At 47.3% G+C, this 20822-nt stretch overlaps 2 protein-coding genes across 2 annotated transcripts; one reads left to right on the top strand and one right to left on the bottom strand.

Moving 5' to 3' along the window:
- The first annotated feature begins 247 nt into the window (after positions 1-247).
- LOC133934990 (UDP-glucuronosyltransferase 2A2-like) lies at positions 248-2483 on the top strand. Its single transcript, XM_062381214.1, has one exon. The coding sequence runs from the start codon at positions 277-279 to the stop codon at positions 1855-1857; it is 1581 nt and encodes a 526-aa protein (XP_062237198.1). The 5' UTR covers positions 248-276; the 3' UTR covers positions 1858-2483.
- Positions 2484-3585: 1102 nt separating this feature from the next.
- Positions 3586-20604, bottom strand: c5 (complement component 5). Its single transcript, XM_062381212.1, has 42 exons — positions 20444-20604; positions 19407-19602; positions 19165-19318; positions 18565-18635; positions 18358-18455; positions 18181-18263; positions 18011-18101; positions 17830-17938; positions 16743-16875; positions 16546-16661; positions 16244-16432; positions 15848-16051; positions 15566-15778; positions 14180-14329; positions 13971-14097; positions 13817-13882; positions 12502-12687; positions 12328-12412; positions 12147-12229; positions 11920-12056; positions 11587-11820; positions 11391-11451; positions 11225-11314; positions 10915-11127; positions 10719-10794; positions 10489-10648; positions 10282-10386; positions 8304-8475; positions 7953-8077; positions 7799-7879; positions 7569-7721; positions 7432-7494; positions 6740-6830; positions 6572-6611; positions 6264-6366; positions 5473-5547; positions 5114-5219; positions 4822-4905; positions 4650-4739; positions 4378-4470; positions 4109-4247; positions 3586-4014 (listed from the first exon to the last, which is right to left on the bottom strand). The coding sequence occupies exons 1-42, from the start codon at positions 20509-20511 to the stop codon at positions 3873-3875; spliced, it is 5055 nt and encodes a 1684-aa protein (XP_062237196.1). The 5' UTR covers positions 20512-20604; the 3' UTR covers positions 3586-3872.
- Positions 20605-20822: the final 218 nt, after the last annotated feature.

The raw sequence follows: 20822 nt of genomic DNA, 5'->3' as shown, positions 1-20822 counted from the left end.
TAGTTGTGTTTAATTAGCGGACAAACTCACAGCCAAGGCCTATCTCTAGGCTCTCTGACATGCAGACGTGTAGTTAGATTAGTCAGAGCTCCACGAAGAGCTCTCTGTGGAGCCCGGAGAGGAGGTTCCACTGCAAAGAAGGCGGTCCTATCTTTCCGTGTCCGTCAAAATGGAGAAGCATAAATTGGCCTTTAGCAGTGAGCTGTTTGACTTGAAGTGAAAACCTTGGTTAAGAAGGACCATCTAACTTCCTCATATGTGGATTCCTTTTCAGAGATGTTCCAAACCAGCCTGGTGTCCCTTGCAGTGCTGCTGTGCTCTGCCCTCTTGGTCGATGGAGGGAGGGTCTTGGTGTTCCCTGTAGATGGAAGCCACTGGATCAACATGAAGGTCCTCATCGAGGAGCTTCACTCCAGAGGGCATGAGATAACAGTCCTGCGACCGTCCGACAGCTGGTACATCAAGCCAGATTCTCCCTACTACAAGTCCATCACTATCAATTCCTCAGCTGGTTTTGATGAGGAAAACTTTGGCTTATTTGTAACCGAAACGCTGAAGATGCGGCGGGAAGGTGCATCCCTTTGGAATCTTATATTTCTGCGATTTGGAATGTTAAACGCATTCTATAACATGCATCAGCAGCTGCTTGAGATGGTGGAGCAGATGTTCCAGGACAGCAAACTGATGCAGAGCCTTCGCGACGCCAATTATGATTTGGTTCTGACAGATCCTGCTATTGGTGGAGGGGTGCTTCTGGGTCACCGCTTGGGTCTTCCACTTGTCTTCAATGTGAGGTGGACCATTCAGGGTGAGGGACATCAGACAATAGCACCGTCCCCAGTCTCATATGTCCCAATACCAGAGTCAGAGCTGACTGACAAGATGACCTTCAACCAGAGAGTGAAGAACGTCCTCTTCTATTTATTTACACGTTTTCAAATTTGGTACACTGTGGATTCAAACTACAAACCTTTTGTCCAGCGTCACTTCGGCAGTGACGTACATTACATGGAGCTGTTCCAAGCCGCAGATATCTGGCTGATGAGGATCGATTTTACCTTTGAGTTCCCAAGACCCACGATGCCCAACATCATCTACATGTCGGGGTTTCAGTGCAAACCCTCCAAGCCTCTGTCCAAAGACCTGGAGGAGTTTGTCCAGAGCTCTGGTGAACATGGGGTCATCGTTATGACCTTGGGAACCCTGGTGGCAAACCTTCCAGAGGAGGTCAGTGACCACATCGCAGCAGCTTTTGCCAAACTTCCTCAGAAGGTGATCTGGAGGCACAAAGGAAAAAGGCCGTCCACTCTTGGGAACAACACCTTACTCTTAGACTGGCTGCCTCAGAACGACCTCCTGGGTCACCCCAAGACCAGACTGTTTGTGGCCCATGGAGGAACCAACGGAATCCAGGAGGCCGTCTACCACGGTGTTCCCCTGGTGGGCCTGCCTCTGATGTTTGATCAGCCTGACAACTTCTTCAAGATGAAAGTAAGAGGTGTGGCCAAAGTCATGGACATTGCAACTGTGAACAGAGAGAACTTCTTGGAGGCGCTGGAGGAGGTTCTCTATGAACCTAGCTACAGGGAGAACATGAGGAAGCTGTCCAACCTGCAGAGAGATCAGCCCATCAAACCACTGGACCATGCCGTGTTCTGGATCGAGTTTGTCATGAGGCACAAGGGGGCGCCGCACCTCAGGACCGACTCTTATAAGATGTCCCTGGTCCAGTACTACTCCCTCGATGTCATTGGCTGTCTGCTGGCAGTTGGTTTGGCAGCATTCACTCTCTTTATTGCTGTCATCAAGTTTTTGTGGTGCAGAGTGTTTTACAGAAGCAAAGTCAAAAATGAATGAGCGTGCTGCAATATTTCACAATTTTATGATCTGAATTTTGATTCATGAAAACGATACTAAATCTTTCAGTAGTGTGCAGCTGAACGCAGCGACCTCCTCCCACCTCAGCACCTGGTGCAGAGGTTTTACCTGTGGCCACTGCCCACAGCTACAGCTCAGTCAAACCTGCTCCTTTAGCTTTATATACTTATCATTATTAATGTTTGATTCAAATTAATCTGTTCTGATGAACACGTTGGGATTCTCTATATATAAGAGTCCACTGTGAGACAATGCTGCAACATTTCTTTGAAGATATTCTACTGTTTAAACTGTAAATTCTGACTCATGATACAGAGTCCTTCACTGGAGTTACCTGTTTACTGTCTCAGTGCTCGATGTCACATGTTCCAGAGACGTCCTCATTAAACACCTACTTCAGATGAGGACTGAGAACCAAAAAGTTCCTCAAAGGTTCACTTTCCATCAGACCACACAGATGTTTATGAGTTTAATGAATGAATTATTTTTATTTCATGAGGAATCGCTCACAGTCATTTTTAACGTCTTTCAATGCTTTTTGTACAATGACGAATGATACTGATGATTGTCAAATGTTTTCAAATAAAAGACATATTTTCAAATCATACATTGGTATTTAATTAAGATAAAATGCTTTGGCTTCACTTTTTGGAACCATCTTTATATACAGTCGATGACACAAACTGAGAAGCGACTCCCCCCCCCCCGACGGGATGAGGCCGTGCTGCAGAGAGAGAGAGTGGGGAGCGGGGGTGGAGCCTGACTGAGAGCCAGAGGACACGCCCATCAGCACCCTGCAATCTGCACCTGTGTGAGCCCTCTTCCTGTAGCCTGTTAACCTTGTGTACTATCATCCAGTAGTAGTAGTAATAGTAATAGTAATAGTAATAGTAACAGTAATAGTAGAAGTAATAGTAATAGTAATAGTAATAGTAATAGTAATAGTAGAAGTAATAGTAATAGCAATAGTAATAGTGGTGGTAGAAGTAGTAGTAGTATTAACTTAACACTATAAGTGTCTGTAACAGGAAACCTTTCTACTATGTTTACAACCTGAATAAAAATACTTGAGTAGAACTATCTAAATGCTGCACCATGAGTACATACTTACTTACCAGGTGAGTAAAGCACTGGTTCAGATTAGTTACTAGTAGGTACCAGCTGGTCTAACGATCGAACAACACGTTCATTTTCTGCATATTTAGCTTTATCGCGGATAGTGGGGCCACCGGGGCCACCGGGGCCACCGGGTCACCGGGCCTCCGGGCCACCGGAGCCACCGGGCCCATGACCCTGCACTGGAGCGGGACGAGCCACCGGTTTCTGGTGACTTCACATCTGCTCACGTTAACATGGCGACTCGACACATTAAACAAACGTATGAACGAGGAAAAATGCGAAGTTTGAGTAAGTTTCTGTTTCCATGGAGCAAGTGGATGGGGCCCTGTCTGATTTATTTTGCTCCTCCCCCATACACACACACACACACACACAAACACACACACACACAAACACACACACACTTGGTGGTATGAACTTCCATAAACATGCTTGAGTCCTGATCACGTTTGTCCCCATTTCATCACAGTGTGATTCCTGTGAACTGAATGAAAGTGTCTGATCATCACATGAGGAGTCCTCTCTTTCTTCAGAGCTGCACTCACTCACTCATTCACTCACTTTGATTTAATGTTGAATCACATTGACTTAAAGATCTCAGACACATTTTAATGAAACAAGAAACTCATAAAAATCATCAGATATTGAAGCTTTAAAATCAGTTTGTTTCATTTACACACAGGTTTTTATATTGTTTTACACAAAACATTGTTTTTCTATAGAAGCAAATGTTGTGTTATCAGTTAAACTTTCAAACCACTTTTCTGCATCAAGAACATTTTTTTAATGTTTTCCTGTTTAAACTGAAGTGAAAATAGAAGTGGCTGAGGCCTGTGTTCTCTCTAATGACCAGCAGGCGGCGACTCCACCTATAGTTACGATGCGTCAGGACAGGAGGACAACTGCAGCTCCAGAGCAAAGTCCTCCAGCTGGGACACGTAGTCCAAACAGGAGGGAGAACTACAAGCTGCTGGCCACAGCTCCACCAACGTGTCCGAGTCCAGAGGGAGACGATACCTGTGGGACGGGACACGTGAGATGTTGGACATGAGACATGAGACGTGTGACATGAGACGTAAGGTGCAGCTGAGAGAGAGTGAGAGACACTGACCTGAGGCCGTGGCTGAGCCTGACCTCTGACCCTCTGGCTCCTGTCACCAGGTACTGTTTGTTGCTTTGAATGTCCACATGGCTGCAGGTGATCTTTTTTACCAGCTCCACCTCTGTACCTGAACTCACCGCCTCAAACGCTACAACAACAATAACAAGGTCACACACACACACACACACACACACAGCACAGACGTTTCAGTTATATTCCAGGCTCATCTGAAGTCACTGTGACCTTTGACCTTTGAGCACTGATTGAATCGGGTTCACCTTTGTCTGTGTTCTTCAGGACTTCCACCACGGAGGCTGTGAAGGTGATAAAGTCTCCGTCGGCTGCTGAAGACGCCACCGTCACCTTGAAGGCTGCGGAGAGGAAACGGATTGGGTCACATGGTTTGAACTCAAGCTGCAGCGATGAGAACCAACAGGAAGCAAACATTTTAAACCTAAAATCCTTTGTCCCTCGAGTCATACGCGACGTGGAAATGATTAACATGAACATATAAACTCTTCATGTCAGCTGACAGGTGTGATGATGTCACCGTATCTGACGTGTGGTCGACAGGTCTCCTCGGTACGTTTGGCGGTCGTCAGCGTCACGTCCACGTTTCCCCTGTAGGTGGCGCAGGCAGCTGTGTAACAACAGAACACGTGGTTTCATTATTTGAAGTAAGATTTTCTCTATTTGCTTAGATCAGCTGTGCAGTGATTTACCTGTCATGCACTGACACTCTTCGCCCACACAGAGGCGCTGCAGCTTTTGCTCCTGGTAGGAGAAGAGTTTGCTGCACATGCTTCCTGCAGGAGAAAACAGTTCACTGGTAATCTATTACTTTATAGTCTAATGAGCAGAATAACCATTTATCTAAATATAAGCTTGACTCTCAAAACTCCATCATGAACAATCTGCAGGTCCTCCACAAACATTTTGCCTCATTATTCTGACAGTGAAAGAAATACAATAATTTATATCATTTATTAGTAAGTTGAGGAAGCTGTCACTCACCTTTGTCCTGAGGCTCGTAGACACTGAACAAAGACTCACTGGCTCCGCCCACTCTGAAACTGGTTCTGACCCGAAAACCAACGCACAGGAAGACGTCCGAGGGAACCTACCAATCACGTGATCCTCTTTATATACACCCACTGATGTGTTAGTATACAGTGTGTGATTGTGTTTGTATACAGTCTGTGATTGTGTTTGTTTACAGTCAGTGATTGTGTTTGTGTACAGTCAGTGATTGTGTTTGTGTACAGTCAGTGATTGTGTTTGTGTACAGTCAGTGATTGTGTTTGTATACAGTCTGTGATTGTGTTTGTATACAGTCAGTGATTGTGTTGTGTACAGTGTGTGTTGTGGCTCACTGATTCCATCTGAATGACCACAGTGGTTCCTTGCAGCTCGTAGTGGGAGATCAACGGCTCGTCACCGTCTCTGAACTGTAAAACATTTCATTATTATATAAAATTATATATTTATTTTATACTATATTATTATAAACATTGACGATGTAGAAGAAGAAGAAGAAGAAAGATTACTACCACCCCCCCTCAACTGACAACAGTCTACAAACCAATCAGAGTCAAGTATAGGTGGACTCCGCCCACATTTGTTTTGTGTTTAGTCCCTAAACAACAACATGAAACCAGAGGGAACCAATCAACTACAACATGAAACCAGAGGGAACCAATCAACTACAACATGAAACCAGAGGGAACCAATCAACTACAACATGAAACCAGAGGGAACCAATCAACGACAACGTGAAACCAGAGGGAACCAATCAACTACAACATGAAACCAGAGGGAACCAATCAACTACAACATGAAACCAGAGGGAACCAATCAACGACAACGTGAAACCAGAGGGAACCAATCAACTACAACATGAAACCAGAGGGAACCAATCAACTACAACATGAAACCAGAGGGAACCAATCAACTACAACATGAAACCAGAGGGAACCAATCAACTACAACGTGAAACCAGAGGGAACCAATCAACTACAACGTGAAACCAGAGGGAACCAATCAACTACAACATGAAACCAGAGGGAACCAATCAACTACAACGTGAAACCAGAGGGAACCAATCAACTACAACGCGAAACCAGAGGGAACCAATCAGAGGAAACAACAAACACCGTAGACACACCTGTCTCAGGTCGTCCAGGTAACCGTCCACACCGGTCGGCAGCTGGATCTTCATCACGGTCAGACTGGACTCAGTGTGCACCTCGTTAGGAGGAGGTTTATACCTGCAACACACACACACACACAGACACACACAAACACACACACACATACTGAACTTTGCAATGCTCAAAAAACATTTAACATTTGAACACACATATTAACAACCAGCCTTCAAGCATCAGAGGATTCTGTCTCCTCTGGACTGTCTCACATCCCTGAATCTTGAAATTCATTCATGAAGATCAAACTTTGATTCAGTTTTCTTACTTTGCGCAGGCGACCAGGTGAGGATGACTCATGCTGGGCTCTGAGGAGGAGAAGAACAAGGTGGTGACATGTGGACAGATGAGGAACAGGCCTCAGACGGGTTCTCAGACTGGTTCTCAGACTGGTTCTCAGACTGGTTCTCAGACTGGTTCGCTCACTTGTACCAACCTCTGGAGACGTCTGGGCCGACCATCTCCACGGTGAAATCAAAGTTACACGTCTGCGTGGACGAGCTGGTCTCATAATAAACTGTCTTCAGCTGCAGAGACATAAGATTCAAGTTGTAAACAAAAGATTCAAGTTGTAAACATAAGATTCAAATTGTAAACATAAGATTCAAATTGTAAACATAAGAATCAAGTTGTAAACATAAGATTCAAGTTGTAAACATATGATTCAAATTGTAAACATAAGAATCAAGTTGTAAACATAAGATTCAAGTTGTAAACATATGATTCAAATTGTAAACATAAGATTCAAATTGTAAACATAAGAATCAAGTTGTAAACATAAGATTCAAGTTGTAAACATAAGATTCAAATTGTAAACATAATAATCAAATTGTGAACATAAGATTCAAATTGTGAACATAAGATTCAAGTTGTAAACACAAGAATCGAGTTGTAAACATAAGAATCAAGTTGTAAACATAATAATCAAATTGTGAACATAAGATTCAAATTGTAAACATAAGAATCAAGTTGTAAACATAAGAATCAAGTTGTAAACATAAGAATTAAGTTGTAAACATAATATACAAGTTGTAAACATAAGATTCAAGTTGTAAACATAAGATTCAAGTTGTAAACATAAATCGAAATTTCAGACGTAAAAGGAAAGAAAAGTTAAGCCACACCCACCTTCACATTGGAGACACCCCGCCCATAACCTGTCGTCACAGTGATGTCATCATCCTCGGTCACCTGAGAGAACACACTGTTACTACTGAGTCCAGTGTCTCACTGCCCCTGTCTCTGTCTCACTGTCCCTGTCTCACCTGGATGGGTGTGGCCACAGGTCGGGTGTGGCTGAGCTGGACTCGTGCTAGCGCCCCCTTCCTGCTGTAACGTATGTTGATGTCCTGACTGAGGGCGGCTCGAGGGAGAGTTTTGTGGTACTCTGCGACGGCCTCCAGGGTCAGCACTGTGTCCTGAGAGAGGTCAAAGGTCAGCTGTGTGTGTGTGTGTGTGTTTGTGTGTGTGTGTGTGTCTGTGTGTGTGTTTGTACCTGGACAGAGTAGAAACCCTCTCCATAATGCTGGTCCTGTGTCAGCCAGGAAAGGATTGGGTTGGCGTATTGGATCCTCCCCTTCAAAATAAAACACGTCATATTTCAAAACATCTCGACTCATTGACGTTAACAAAATAAGAGCATGTGTCACCTTGAGTAACACAGTGAGCAAGATGTACGCTGTCGCCTCCACCGTCGAACCGCTGGATTGGTCGGGTTTCAGCCAATCGGCTGTTACACTGGACTCCTGCCAGTACCTGAGTACAGCAGGGTGACCTGTACACACACACACACACACACACACACACACACACACACACACACACACACACACACACACACACACACACACACACACACACACACACACACACACACACACACACACACACACACACACACACACACACACACACACACACACACACACACACACAGTCCTCCTTCAGTTAGGTTAATGAGTCACTTAGGTCCCCACTAGGATATCAAAACACACACACACCTTTCTGCCGGGCCAGGTTCTCCAGGCTGGTGAGCAGCTGATTGGCTGCCATGCTGTCGGGGTCATGAAGGGTAAGAGCAAAGGTCGCCACCGCACGCACATACACACTCTTGACACCTAGGGCATGCTGGGAAATGTAGTTTGCTGCAGACTTAATGCTGTCATCATGAAACTAAGAGAAAGGACAAGAGGGACAAAAAACATTCTGGTCTCAGGTTCTGTTGCATAAGAGACTTGAAATCAGAAAGATGGACAGAGACCAAACCACAAGCAGAGACAATACGAGGACCACTGGACAGAAAATTCGTTTTTTCAACATGTCTCAGTGTCTCAGTGTCTTAGTGTCTCAGTGTCTCAGTGTCTCAGTGTCTCAGCGTCTCAGTGTCTCAGAGTCTCAGAGTCTCAGTGTCTCAGCGTCTCAGTGTCTCAGTGTCTCAGTGTCTCAGTGTCTCAGTGTCTCAGTGTCTGTCTCAGTGTCTCAGTGTCTCAGTGTCTCAGTGTCTCAGTGTCTCAGTGTCTCAGTGTCTCAGAGTCTCAGTGTCTCAGAGTCTCAGAGTCTCAGTGTCTCAGCGTCTCAGTGTCTCAGTGTCTCAGTGTCTCAGAGTCTCAGAGTCTCAGTGTCTCAGTGTCTCAGTGTCTCAGCGTCTCAGCGTCTCAGTGTCTGTCTCAGTGTCTCAGTGTCTCAGTGTCTCAGTGTCTCAGTGTCTCAGCGTCTCAGCGTCTCAGTGTCTCAGTGTCTCAGAGTCTCAGTGTCTCAGTGTCTCAGTGTCTCAGAGTCTCAGTGTCTCAGTGTCTCAGAGTCTCAGAGTCTCAGTGTCTCAGTGTCTCAGTGTCTCAGTGTCTCAGCGTCTGTCTCAGTGTCTCAGAGTCTCAGTGTCTCAGTGTCTCAGTGTCTCAGTGTCTCAGTGTCTCAGAGTCTCAGTGTCTCAGTGTCTCAGTGTCTCAGAGTCTCAGTGTCTCAGTGTCTCAGTGTCTCAGTGTCTCAGTGTCTCAGAGTCTCAGTGTCTCAGTGTCTCAGAGTCTCAGTGTCTCAGTGTCTCAGTGTCTCAGTGTCTCAGAGTCTCAGAGTCTCAGTGTCTCAGTGTCTCAGTGTCTGTCTCAGTGTCTCAGAGTCTCAGTGTCTCAGTGTCTCAGTGTCTCAGCGTCTGTCTCAGTGTCTCAGAGTCTCAGTGTCTCAGTGTCTCAGTGTCTCAGAGTCTCAGTGTCTCAGTGTCTCAGTGTCTCAGAGTCTCAGTGTCTCAGTGTCTCAGAGTCTCAGTGTCTCAGAGTCTCAGTGTCTCAGTGTCTCAGAGTCTCAGAGTCTCAGTGTCTCAGTGTCTCAGAGTCTCAGTGTCTCAGAGTCTCAGTGTCTCAGTGTCTCAGTGTCTCAGTGTCTCAGTGTCTCAGCGTCTGTCTCAGTGTCTCAGAGTCTCAGTGTCTCAGTGTCTCAGTGTCTCAGAGTCTCAGTGTCTCAGTGTCTCAGTGTCTCAGTGTCTCAGTGTCTCAGTGTCTCAGAGTCTCAGTGTCTCAGTGTCTCAGAGTCTCAGTGTCTCAGTGTCTCAGTGTCTCAGTGTCTCAGAGTCTCAGAGTCTCAGTGTCTCAGTGTCTCAGTGTCTGTCTCAGTGTCTCAGAGTCTCAGTGTCTCAGTGTCTCAGTGTCTCAGCGTCTGTCTCAGTGTCTCAGAGTCTCAGTGTCTCAGTGTCTCAGTGTCTCAGAGTCTCAGTGTCTCAGTGTCTCAGTGTCTCAGTGTCTCAGAGTCTCAGTGTCTCAGTGTCTCAGTGTCTCAGAGTCTCAGTGTCTCAGTGTCTCAGAGTCTCAGTGTCTCAGAGTCTCAGTGTCTCAGTGTCTCAGAGTCTCAGAGTCTCAGTGTCTCAGTGTCTCAGAGTCTCAGTGTCTCAGTGTCTCAGTGTCTCAGTGTCTCAGTGTCTCAGTGTCTCGTGTCCTGCTGCACGACAGGAGAATGAAAGGATCAGGAGGAAGAGGAGGAGCTTCTTCTCACTCTGAGCTGCAGGATCGGGTCTCTGATGCTCGTGGCTCTTTTCAGGGAGATCAACACGAAGGAGGTGAGATAGACCGACCGCTCGACTGCATCGCTCCCCGCTGCCTGCAGCCAATCAGAGACAACCACACACAGAGGTCACAGAGGTCACATGGCAGGAGGAAATGTCATTCAAAAAACAAACCACCAGCAGCCGTGTGGGCTGACCATGACTTTGTTGGGTCTGAAGGAGGAGGTGTCGGTGAAGGAGCCGTCTGGCTGCTGGGCGCTGCGGATCAACCACGCCACAGAGTTGGACAGAGACTCATGGTCCACCGGGACGACCTGGTCCACCAGAGACAGCGTCTTCACCACCAGGGCGGTCAGCCTGAGAGACCACGCAGAGTTTCACACTGAAGCACAGTCGAGTGGAGGAGGTTCAGCGGATCTGGTCTTACCAGGTGCTGGGTTTCTGCTTGATCCACATGCTGTAGCTGGAGTCGCCATGTCTGAAGGAGCTGATGCCGACCAGACCTACACACACACACACACACACACACACAGACACACACACACACACACACACACACACACACACACTGTGACTAGTCAGCACATTGGGCCTGATCATTTAGTGTCTTCAACGCTCCTCACCCTCTCTGATCTTCTGGCTCAGTTCTGCTGAGTTCTTCTGGATGTCTGGTCCCAGGACGTCCCAGCTCCTCGTTGTCTCCAGGTACCGATACACGTGGACGAGGGGGAGGAGTCCGCCAAGCTCCGCCTCCGCTGACCCAGCTGGCAGGTTGACAAGTCGTCTGAGGCCTTCAGGGTTGTGCATCACAGACATGACCTCACCTAGAACCTCACCTGGAGCATCCACAAGCACAGGGAGGATACGTTTACCCAGCACGCTTCTGGTTTGCAGCTTCCTGCCTCCATTTGAAAATGAAAGCTCACATCTTACCGTTGATTGTGAGCATTCTCTCCACAGCCGAGTTGGGGACGAGGTTTGTGGGCAGGTTGTTCTTCAGCGTCACCGTCCTCTTCTCCGAACCTGCGACAGCACGAAGAGGCAGAAGGTCAGAGGACCACTGCAGAGCGTCGAGTGCAGAGCGACAGAAGAACCTTACCGTAGAGTCCCTGTGGGTCGAGTCTCCCTCCAGAGAACTGCTCTCTCCTCACCCCTTCAGGCTGGAGACACATGGGGGAGATGAGGATGACTCACAGCTTCAAAGGAACAAACACTTTAACAGAGGCCAGCTCCTGATTGGTCTAAATATGATGGTGACACATGGTGAACCGACCAACCAACCATCAGGTACTGACCACCACTCGGAGCTTCTTCTCCAGGACGTCTCTGTTGCCTTGTCGGGTCTTCAGGGTGAAGATCAGGGAGTGTTCTCCAGGCTCCAGGCCCATCAGGGTGAAGGTCACTTTGCCGACGCCCCCTGCTGACAGGCGGCTCCAGCTGCAGGGCGTGGAGCGCAGCCCCGCCCCCCCGGCAGCTGCTTGGGACTGGAGCAGACAGAGTTCCGGTCCGGCCGTCAGTGTCACACAGTACTGGGGAGGAGACATCGGCAACACACTGGGTTAGCTCTCCTTGACCACAGCTCCCAGCCGACTCCGAGCATCATGGGATATGTAGTTGTGTGACGGTACCATGATGCTGTCGGCCTGGTGGTTGTACACGGAGCCGGACAGATGGAGCTGCTCTCCTCTCACCACCTGGTACGGCAACGGAACGTCTACGCTGTACGACTTACTGACCGACACCTGCACCGAGTCAACACACAAACCTGGAGGACACAAAGACAAACAGGGAGATGCAATGTCACAATAAGAAAAGGAGGAAGACAACGATGATGAAGATGATGGTGATGACTCACCGTTCCTGAACATGCCGATGGCTTTGATCTCCCAGGAGGTGAGAGAGTCTGGTAGAGTCCTGCTGACCGACACCTGACCTGAACTGAGCCCACACAGACACACACACACACAAACACACACAGTGTAATCTAGGCTTCACCTGCATCACTGGACACAATCGTTTTGTGTCTGATGTGTCACCTGACGCTCTGCACCTCCCACAGCCAGCTCTCTGGAAAGTAGCTCCGCACCAGAGAGGGCGCCAGGTCAAAGTCTGCACCCATGTCTGCACACACACACACACAGACACACACACACACAGTGTTAAGATCTGTGATGTGCTTTGCTGCATCAGGGTCGTGGGTCTCGACTGACCGTGGCGCCCCAGCACCAGGTTGTGGTCCAGGTGCAGCAGGATGAACTCGCAGCAGGACCTGAAGACCTCCCGGCAGCGGGGGCGTGTCCTGTGCTTCTCGGCGGCGAGCTGGCGACACGTCACACTCTTTGGGATGAACCTCATCCCCTGTTCACAGCAGACCTTCAGAGAACCGTAACTCTGTGCTGCTCAGAGACAAACACAAAGCAGAGTCACTCCGGTTCCTGTTCACACTGACGCTGGAAGAGGATCAGGAAACGGTTTCACCAACAGACAGTGAGTCTCACACCAGGACTGAGCAGCAAGAAACAAACACTCAACAAGAAACAAACACTCAACAAGAAACAAACACTCAACAAGAAACAAACACTCAACAAGAAACAAACACTCAACAAGAAACAAACACTCAACAAGAAACAAACACTCAACAAGAAACAAACACTCAACAAGAAACAAACACTCAACAAGAAACAAACACTCAACAAGAAACAAACAAGAAACAAGAAACAAACACTCAACAAGAAACAAACACTCAACAAGAAACAAACACTCAACAAGAAACAAACACTCAACAAGAAACAAACACTCAACAAGAAACAAACACTCAACAAGAAACAAACACTCAACAAGAAACAAACAAGAAACAAGAAACAAACACTCAACAAGAAACAAACACTCAACAAGAAACAAACACTCAACAAGAAACAAACACTCAACAAGAAACAAACACTCAACAAGAAACAAACACTCAACAAGAAACAAACACTCAACAAGAAACAAACAAGAAACAAGAAACAAACACTCAACAAGAAACAAACACTCAACAAGAAACAAACACTCAACAAGAAACAAACACTCAACAAGAAACAAACACTCAACAAGAAACAAACACTCAACAAGAAACAAACACTCAACAAGAAACAAACACTCAACAAGAAACAAACACTCAACAAGAAACAAACACTCAACAAGAAACAAACCAGCTGTGGTTGATTCGCCAAAAATGCATAAAACTATTTTACACTATTTCTAAATCATTTGGAAATAATCAGGTGAAGGAACAACATCACAACAGAACAGAAGAAACCAGATTTACAACCAGACCCAGGTAGAAACTCACTAAATCGACACATCCACCAGGGGGCGCTAGAGGGACAGACATGAATTGAGCCTCTCCTGCTGGTGGCGCTAGAGGCTTGTTTCAATAAAACGTCATAGAACTATGAAAAACCCTTGTTACATAATTAATAATGAAAGAGAAAATATCCCCATGATGCTTCACTCTGCGAAGATGATGGACAGGTGGAGTCTCACCTTTCTTCTTCTTCTCCTCGTCAGTCACAGCTCGTTTGGGACGAACAGCTGCTGTGCACGTGTCACCTGATGACATCACCAACACACATCAGCTGATGGATCAATGTCTTCATCGGTTCAATTAGTTGATTAGTTGATTGGTTGATTGACATACTGTTGGTTGATGGCTGGGAGTTGGCATTGGTCATGAAGGTGAGTCCGGCCAATCGGAAAACGTCTGCGCTGTCTTTGCCGCCGCCCCCCCCACAGCCCAGGTCGCTCTGCTCGATGTGGCGTAGAACCTGTGACCCACGTCACGTTCAGCGTCACTCGCTCACAGATATAATATAATATCACAACATACACATACATGTTCTCTGTTACCGTGGAAACAGGGTCTCTGAAGTTCTGTCGCAGTGTGAAGAGGGCGGGGTCTACAGCAGACAGAGCCACAAGTCCGTCCTGATTGGTCCTGATGTCCAGCTGCAGTTTTTCCTTTGGCTTGTAGCTCCGCCTACGAACTGAGAGCTCAGTCTGACACACACACACAACCACAGACACACACACACACACCCACACACACACACACAGGCGCTGGGTTTAATCATTTAAAACAACAAACATGGCGACAGAGAGTGACCAGGACCAGCGCTGGTTGGGAAATGACTTTGGCGTCACAGGAATCAGAATGCATGATGGGAAACCCACGCCTGCAGAAACATGTCATCTTTAAAGACAGCAGAGATCCGACTCAGAGGTCGTGGTGGTGGATCCAGTTTTGGTGGATTCTGTATCTACGTGCTGATCGTGATAATAATGGAGGATCCTGTTTCCTGTTGGCATCAGATAATGGTGATGGACCAGGACCGAGGTGCCAGCTGATGATGGATCCTAACTGGTGGCAGTGTTCAATGACTGTGGACTATAGTGGATCTGGTCTGGATGGTGGATCATGGTCTTGCTGGTTGCTGACCAGAGACTATGATGCATCAGGACTGATTGACATATAGTGTTGAAGTTATCCTTCAAGATGTCTACCCTCATCAATGCTGCTAACAACTTTAATCTGATGATGTCTCCTTCACGTGACCTCTGTTGACTTGTGTCCGTCCTGGGAGACGGGTCCTCACATGTGTCTCTGAGGTTTCTGTGTATTTGTACCTGTTAAAGGTTTTTAGTAGTTTGTCCTGACTCTGGTTGAGGGTGAAGGACAGAGGACGTCTCACCATGTTAAAGCTCTATGAGACAAACTGTGATCTGTGAATATGAGCTATACAAATAACATTTGATTGATTGATTGATTGATTGATTGATAGATTGATTGATTGATCAATCTCCCAGAATCCCCAGCAATCAGAACAACTCCTCCCAGATCACCATGACAACAACAAGCTCACACGAAAAGCTGCACTTTACTAGCAACCATTCTGATCACTATGGCAACCAAATGGTAGTGCATGAGCAGATATGCCCTGGATTATTATTAATTATTTAATATTGTTTTAATAATAATAATAATAAAAATGTATTTGTAAAGCACCTTTCATAGAAGAACTAAGAGCTTTACTTACAAAATGTATGAAATATCTTCAAGTGCAATACAAATAAGAAGTGATCAGATTTATGAACCTTAATAACAGCATCTTAAGGAAATATAAACTTGATTTTTTCATTTTTCTCTTTAAACCGACATTTTGTAACTTGGACCTGAGGTAAGTCATGAGAAGAGATCAACCAATCAGAGCAGCTGCCATCCCCTGACCACCGTACCTGGAGTCCATTGACACACTTGTCTCTGACGTCCAACCAGACGGAGTCGGCCACCAGCTCGGACGTCCCCTCTCCAAACAGGATGTAGTAGACCAGCAGTCGGATGGACGGGGCCATGGCGCTGGTCACCTTGAAGCTCAGAGTCCGCTTGCTGTCTGCACTGGGGACGAACCGGTGGCTGTCGAACGCCACCACCTTCCCCCTGGAGAGCACCTGCACAGAGGGGGGGCGTCAGCAGCGACCCAGACAGAGCCGTGGGCGTCAGCTGCTGTGTCCTCTCACCAGGTAGCTGAGGGATCCGACAGGCAGGTAGGAGGGCGTGGCCGAGTACACCTGGATGTTGGCGTATTGTCCCGCCACCAGGCCGCGGCCGGGCAGGGGGGGGTCGATGTACAGGTAGCGCTGGTTCGGGGAGCGATACGCCGCCGCATGTAAACTCAGACTCACCTGACTGGCGGCTGGGAGGGCGGGGTCAGCCGTCTCAAACTGGGTCAAACAAACAGAAGGTAACAAATAACATACATCAACAACAACTAATTAACAAGAAAATATTAACAAGTAAACAACAACATGTAAACAAGAAGAAAACATTCAAAATTAAATTACATGTAAATGAAGACATCATAACAACAAATAAACAATAACAAACAAAGATCATGATGAGCTCGTGGATCTCACCTTCAGCCTCACGCTCTCTGCTCCACGGGGGGTGTTGCAGATGAAGACTGCGAGGCCGTCTGATTGGCTGCTGGCGCTGTCGGGACAGGGCATGTCCTCCGTGGTCTTCCCCTGGCGGATCAGCTGTCGCTCCACCAGCTGCACCCGAACCCGGTTCATCGGCTGGTCCAGGTGATCCTTCACCAGCACCTGGACAGTGTTGTCACTTATTTCTCACAGTAATTATATTAATATCAAGGAATCTGTGACATTTTGTATGGTGTTATAATGTGAGTGAGGACATGGACGGACTGAGCGTCCACCTGGATGTTATAAGGGAGTCCGGGTTTGATGAAGGGGGGCGTGGACACCAGGCTCAGTCTGTAAGGGGATTTGACGAACTTCACGCCAGCAAACTCCGCCTCCTGAGAGATCCCACCTGAGGGACAAGAGGCGGGACGTAAATGTCCCAGCTGTGGGTCACGTGTTGGGGTGAGACATGTGGTGGTTGTGTGAGTACCTGTGTCCTCCTGCAGCAGGACGGCGATGTACAGGTACTTCCCCATCAGACTGTTGAGATCTTTCGGGCCGGTGTGTTTGGACAGAACCGTCTCACAGTTCACAATCACATCCACCTCACCTGTCGAGGACAACTGATGCAAACACACACACACACACACACATACACACACACACACACAGTTTAGTTTCTGCACTTTATCAACATATAGACGTACACGAGTGAAGCTCACACAGCTTAAGGCTCAATGATCTACTGTAGTTGATTACACCAGACTAAATATGATGTAATAGACCCAGAGCTAAACAACATGGTGTTATAGTGGAAATAAACTTTGATACTGAAAACATGACTGGCAGTCGGTGAATAACACAACGTTGTTTTAAATGACTTAAAAAATGCAGCTGTTGGAACTTTGCTGAAACAGAAACAAAACCCAGAAGGAAACGTTTTCTTTATTATGTTTTGATACTCGATGCTAAAGTCTTAGTTCCAGAGGAACTTTGGTTTGGTCCATCAACGGAGCTGTGACGCCCCCTGCTGGTCTGGAGCTGCTGTTCACAAGTCTCAGCTTCACTTTGTGTTCAGCGCCATCTTGGTTTATAACAATATATGGAGCAGTGGGGGGTGGAGTCTGACTGAGAGCTGAAGGACACTGCACCTGCCACCTGCTCCTATTGGATGGTGCTAGCTGTCATCCCTCTGTGGTATCCCCCCCCCCCCCCAACACATCTGGTCCTTTATGGTTTGTTTGACTCTAAATAATCATAGTTCATAGTTTGAAGAAGACTTGAAACTAGAGACTGAGACATAACTCCTGAATGTTACTGACGTTAGAAAGTGAGAAGTCACTTTCTATAGAAACTACCAGTGGAGTCGCCCCCTGCTGGTCAGAGGGAGAAGACAGGTTTGGACACCTCTGCACTAACTTCACCTGCCCTGATGATGACGGCTCATATTCCCCATGAGGACGAGTCATTCTTCAGCACTCAGTGTCATCCTGTGGTTTTATTGTACTGGACACATTCATTACAGCCGAGTCATTCAGTGAACATGATCTCCAGTGTGTTGCTGGGAGGCGTCTTACCCTCTCCCTGGTGACCGAGTTGGGGATGATGACCGGAGGACTCTTCCCGCTCACGTAGCCGTACCGGAGGAACAGCTCGCCGTCGGCCACCGGCGCCCCGTGCAGATACCTGAGACGAGCAGGGAACATGGTGCCGAGCAGTTTGGACTCATCTTGTGTGAACAAGATGACGTTTATTTACCTGGCTGAGACCTTGAAGCTGAATCTGTTGAAAGTTCCGTAGCTGATGTAATTTGCTTCCGGCTCCAGGAGGATGGAGAAACTGGGGAGAACTAATACAGACTGACACTTAATTAAAGCCGTTATACTGATCAGCACAAGTATCATCAGTATAATCTTCATGTTCCATACCATATTCTTTAACTTCAAAGTCCGTCCTCGCTGTTGTGGTGAAGTCATCTGAGTAGGAAGCATCAATGGACCAGATCCCCAACCTGGAGTCACACCCGTCCACCACATTACAAACAGCCTGGAATCACACTGACAGCTCCACACAGTCTCAGTCACTTTGGTTCTGAAAGTTCTCACTTTGGTTTGATGGGGATCTTGAAAGGGTTTTGCATAGATGGGATTCCATTATTCAAATCAAACATCTCCACAATGTCCACTGTCGTGTGATCCGGGTCCTGTGGGAGACAAAATAACTGATCTGAGATCAGTTCTGAGATGAAAACTAAATGCATTAACCTGTAAGCGTTGCTGTCCTCTTCTGGTCCTGCAGACATTAACACTCACCTTAAAGGTCAGGAAGACGCTGCGATTGGCCGGCCCCAGCTCCTGGTTCAGGGAGAAGGCCCGAACTTTCACTGGACACACACATTAAAATGATTTGACCAAGAAAGCTTGATTTTATCATTTGACTACCTGAATCTATGAGCAGCCGAGGAGAGACAAATGAGGACTATCTAAACAAGGACTAATAGAGCAGCCTGAGAGACCTTCTGAACAAGGATTGATGAGGACTACCTGAGAAGGGACAATCTGAACGAGGTAACAAGAGGACTGAAGGAGGACAGGCTGGGGGACGACTAACTGACTTAGTGAGCGATGATGAGGACCTAAATGAGGACCCGGTAAAACTACTGAAACCTTTAACAGGTAAAGACGGTAGACACCTCAGAGACACATGTGAGGACCTGTCTCCAGGACGGACACTAGAGCAACAGAGGCCACGTGAATGTGTATTTTTAGAGAGAATCCTACATTTGTGGGTCTCTCTCCGAGGCATTCTGGGTAACCCTCCGTTCGAGGGTTGGAAGAATCTCTGTTTGGAAGGGTGTGAAGCCCCCCCCCCCCCCCCCCCCTCCGTCCGTGAACTCGGCTTTGGGCTCTCACCGTGCTGGTGGGGGGTGTACAGCGGTTTGTCCGTTTGGATGAACAGGAAGCCGTTGGAGCGGCTGACCGGGAGCAACCGGTGCTGGTTGATCTCTGCTGATTGGACGTGGAGGATCACATGTGTCACACCCTTATCCAGTTGATGTGGATACAGCTGGACAGAAACAGAAGAGGAAGTGACATCATGATTCAATAACTGCAGGGAAACGTTTCAGTAAATGACCCTTTGTTACATGACCCACCCGGACTCTGGCTGCAGCCTGATGGTGGTTCTGAGTGTTGAGGGTCACGACCTCTCGAGTTAGAACCACATGATCTGGAGCCATGGAGGTTTTTAAAAACACGTAGACTATCTTCTCCTCTGAAAACCCAAACAGCTGCAGCAACACTGTCTCCTCAGCATCCAGACGCAGGGAGAGAGGAGCTGTCACCAGATACCTGAAGGACGAGGAGGCAGGAGGTCACTGACTCAGACGGACCGAACCATCGGGCCCAAGGACAAACCTACTAAAGGTAACGATTAAAAGACATGTGGATAAACCTGCAGGCAAGATGAGGCATTACACCTGGAGGAGGCACCTAGGTGACACTCTAGTTTCTGATGATGCATTTGGTTGTACAGTGTAAATTTGATGTTGGGATATGGAACATAATACAAACCTATTATGATAGATGCTGTTTGAGTTAAGAGGAAAGATGAAGCATGTTGACATGTTAACCTAACATGTCAACATGCCTAATGCTACACACTAATCCACAGGTCAGACAGCTCCATGTGAGGGCATGCCTCTCGGTCTTCTTCCTGTCCTTTGTTGGTGTATTGCACAACAACCACTCAGTAGTGTGACTGCTGGGAGGAGCCTGTGTCACTCTGCTGACATGTTCACACACATGCATTCTGCAAAAGATGTCAATAAAACGGGGACCTTCATAAAGACGTTCCCCCATCCTGCTAGGGGGTTTTGAGGGAACAGGGTCCTGGAGGCCCCCACCCAAACATCTGAAGCTCTGGCAGCAGAGCACAGAGGGGCCCCTGTTTGATTGTCAGCCCCGGTTTCGCTCAGAGTGTGAGCACAGCCCTGCTCAGCAACGTGCACAAACACGTGAGCAGCTGATGTTGTGTTTGTTCAGAACTCAACACGCAGCAGCTTTGTTTCAGGATTCTTCTCAAACCAACAAAACTCTTCTAATCGTTGTGGAGAATCGTGAGTTCCCATAATGCATCGCTTCGTTTCGTTAAAGTTAAGAGTAGTAACTTCAATAAATAAATGTTACTTACGATCTGGCCTGAGCCTCCGTCCTCCAGCAGAGACAACACACACACAACAGGAGGACACACACCTTCATCCTGGAGGTAGAGACACACTGAAGAAGATCCACAGACACAACTCGGACTGACACGACTGACCGACCGTCAGCAGACGTTCAGGTTTGATTGGTCATTGATCAACTCAACTATTGGCAAATACGTGCAGGTCGTCACAAAACTTCCTGTGACTGTGTGTTTGTGTCCAAAAGGTGAATTGACTCAGCCGGTGTTTTCTGTTCTTACACAACGTGTTGACTCTGAGGTCATCAGGTCAAATCAAACCGCACAGCTCACGTCTCATGGGTTTGGTACTCACACATCAATAAGCGTCAGACTGAATGTTTGAGGT

Source organism: Platichthys flesus, chromosome 3, assembly GCF_949316205.1.
Source record: "Platichthys flesus chromosome 3, fPlaFle2.1, whole genome shotgun sequence".
NCBI classification, from domain to species: Eukaryota; Metazoa; Chordata; class Actinopteri; order Pleuronectiformes; family Pleuronectidae; genus Platichthys; species Platichthys flesus.
The sequence above is the reverse complement of the archived record's forward strand: the minus strand, read 5'-3'. Positions and strand labels throughout refer to the sequence as shown.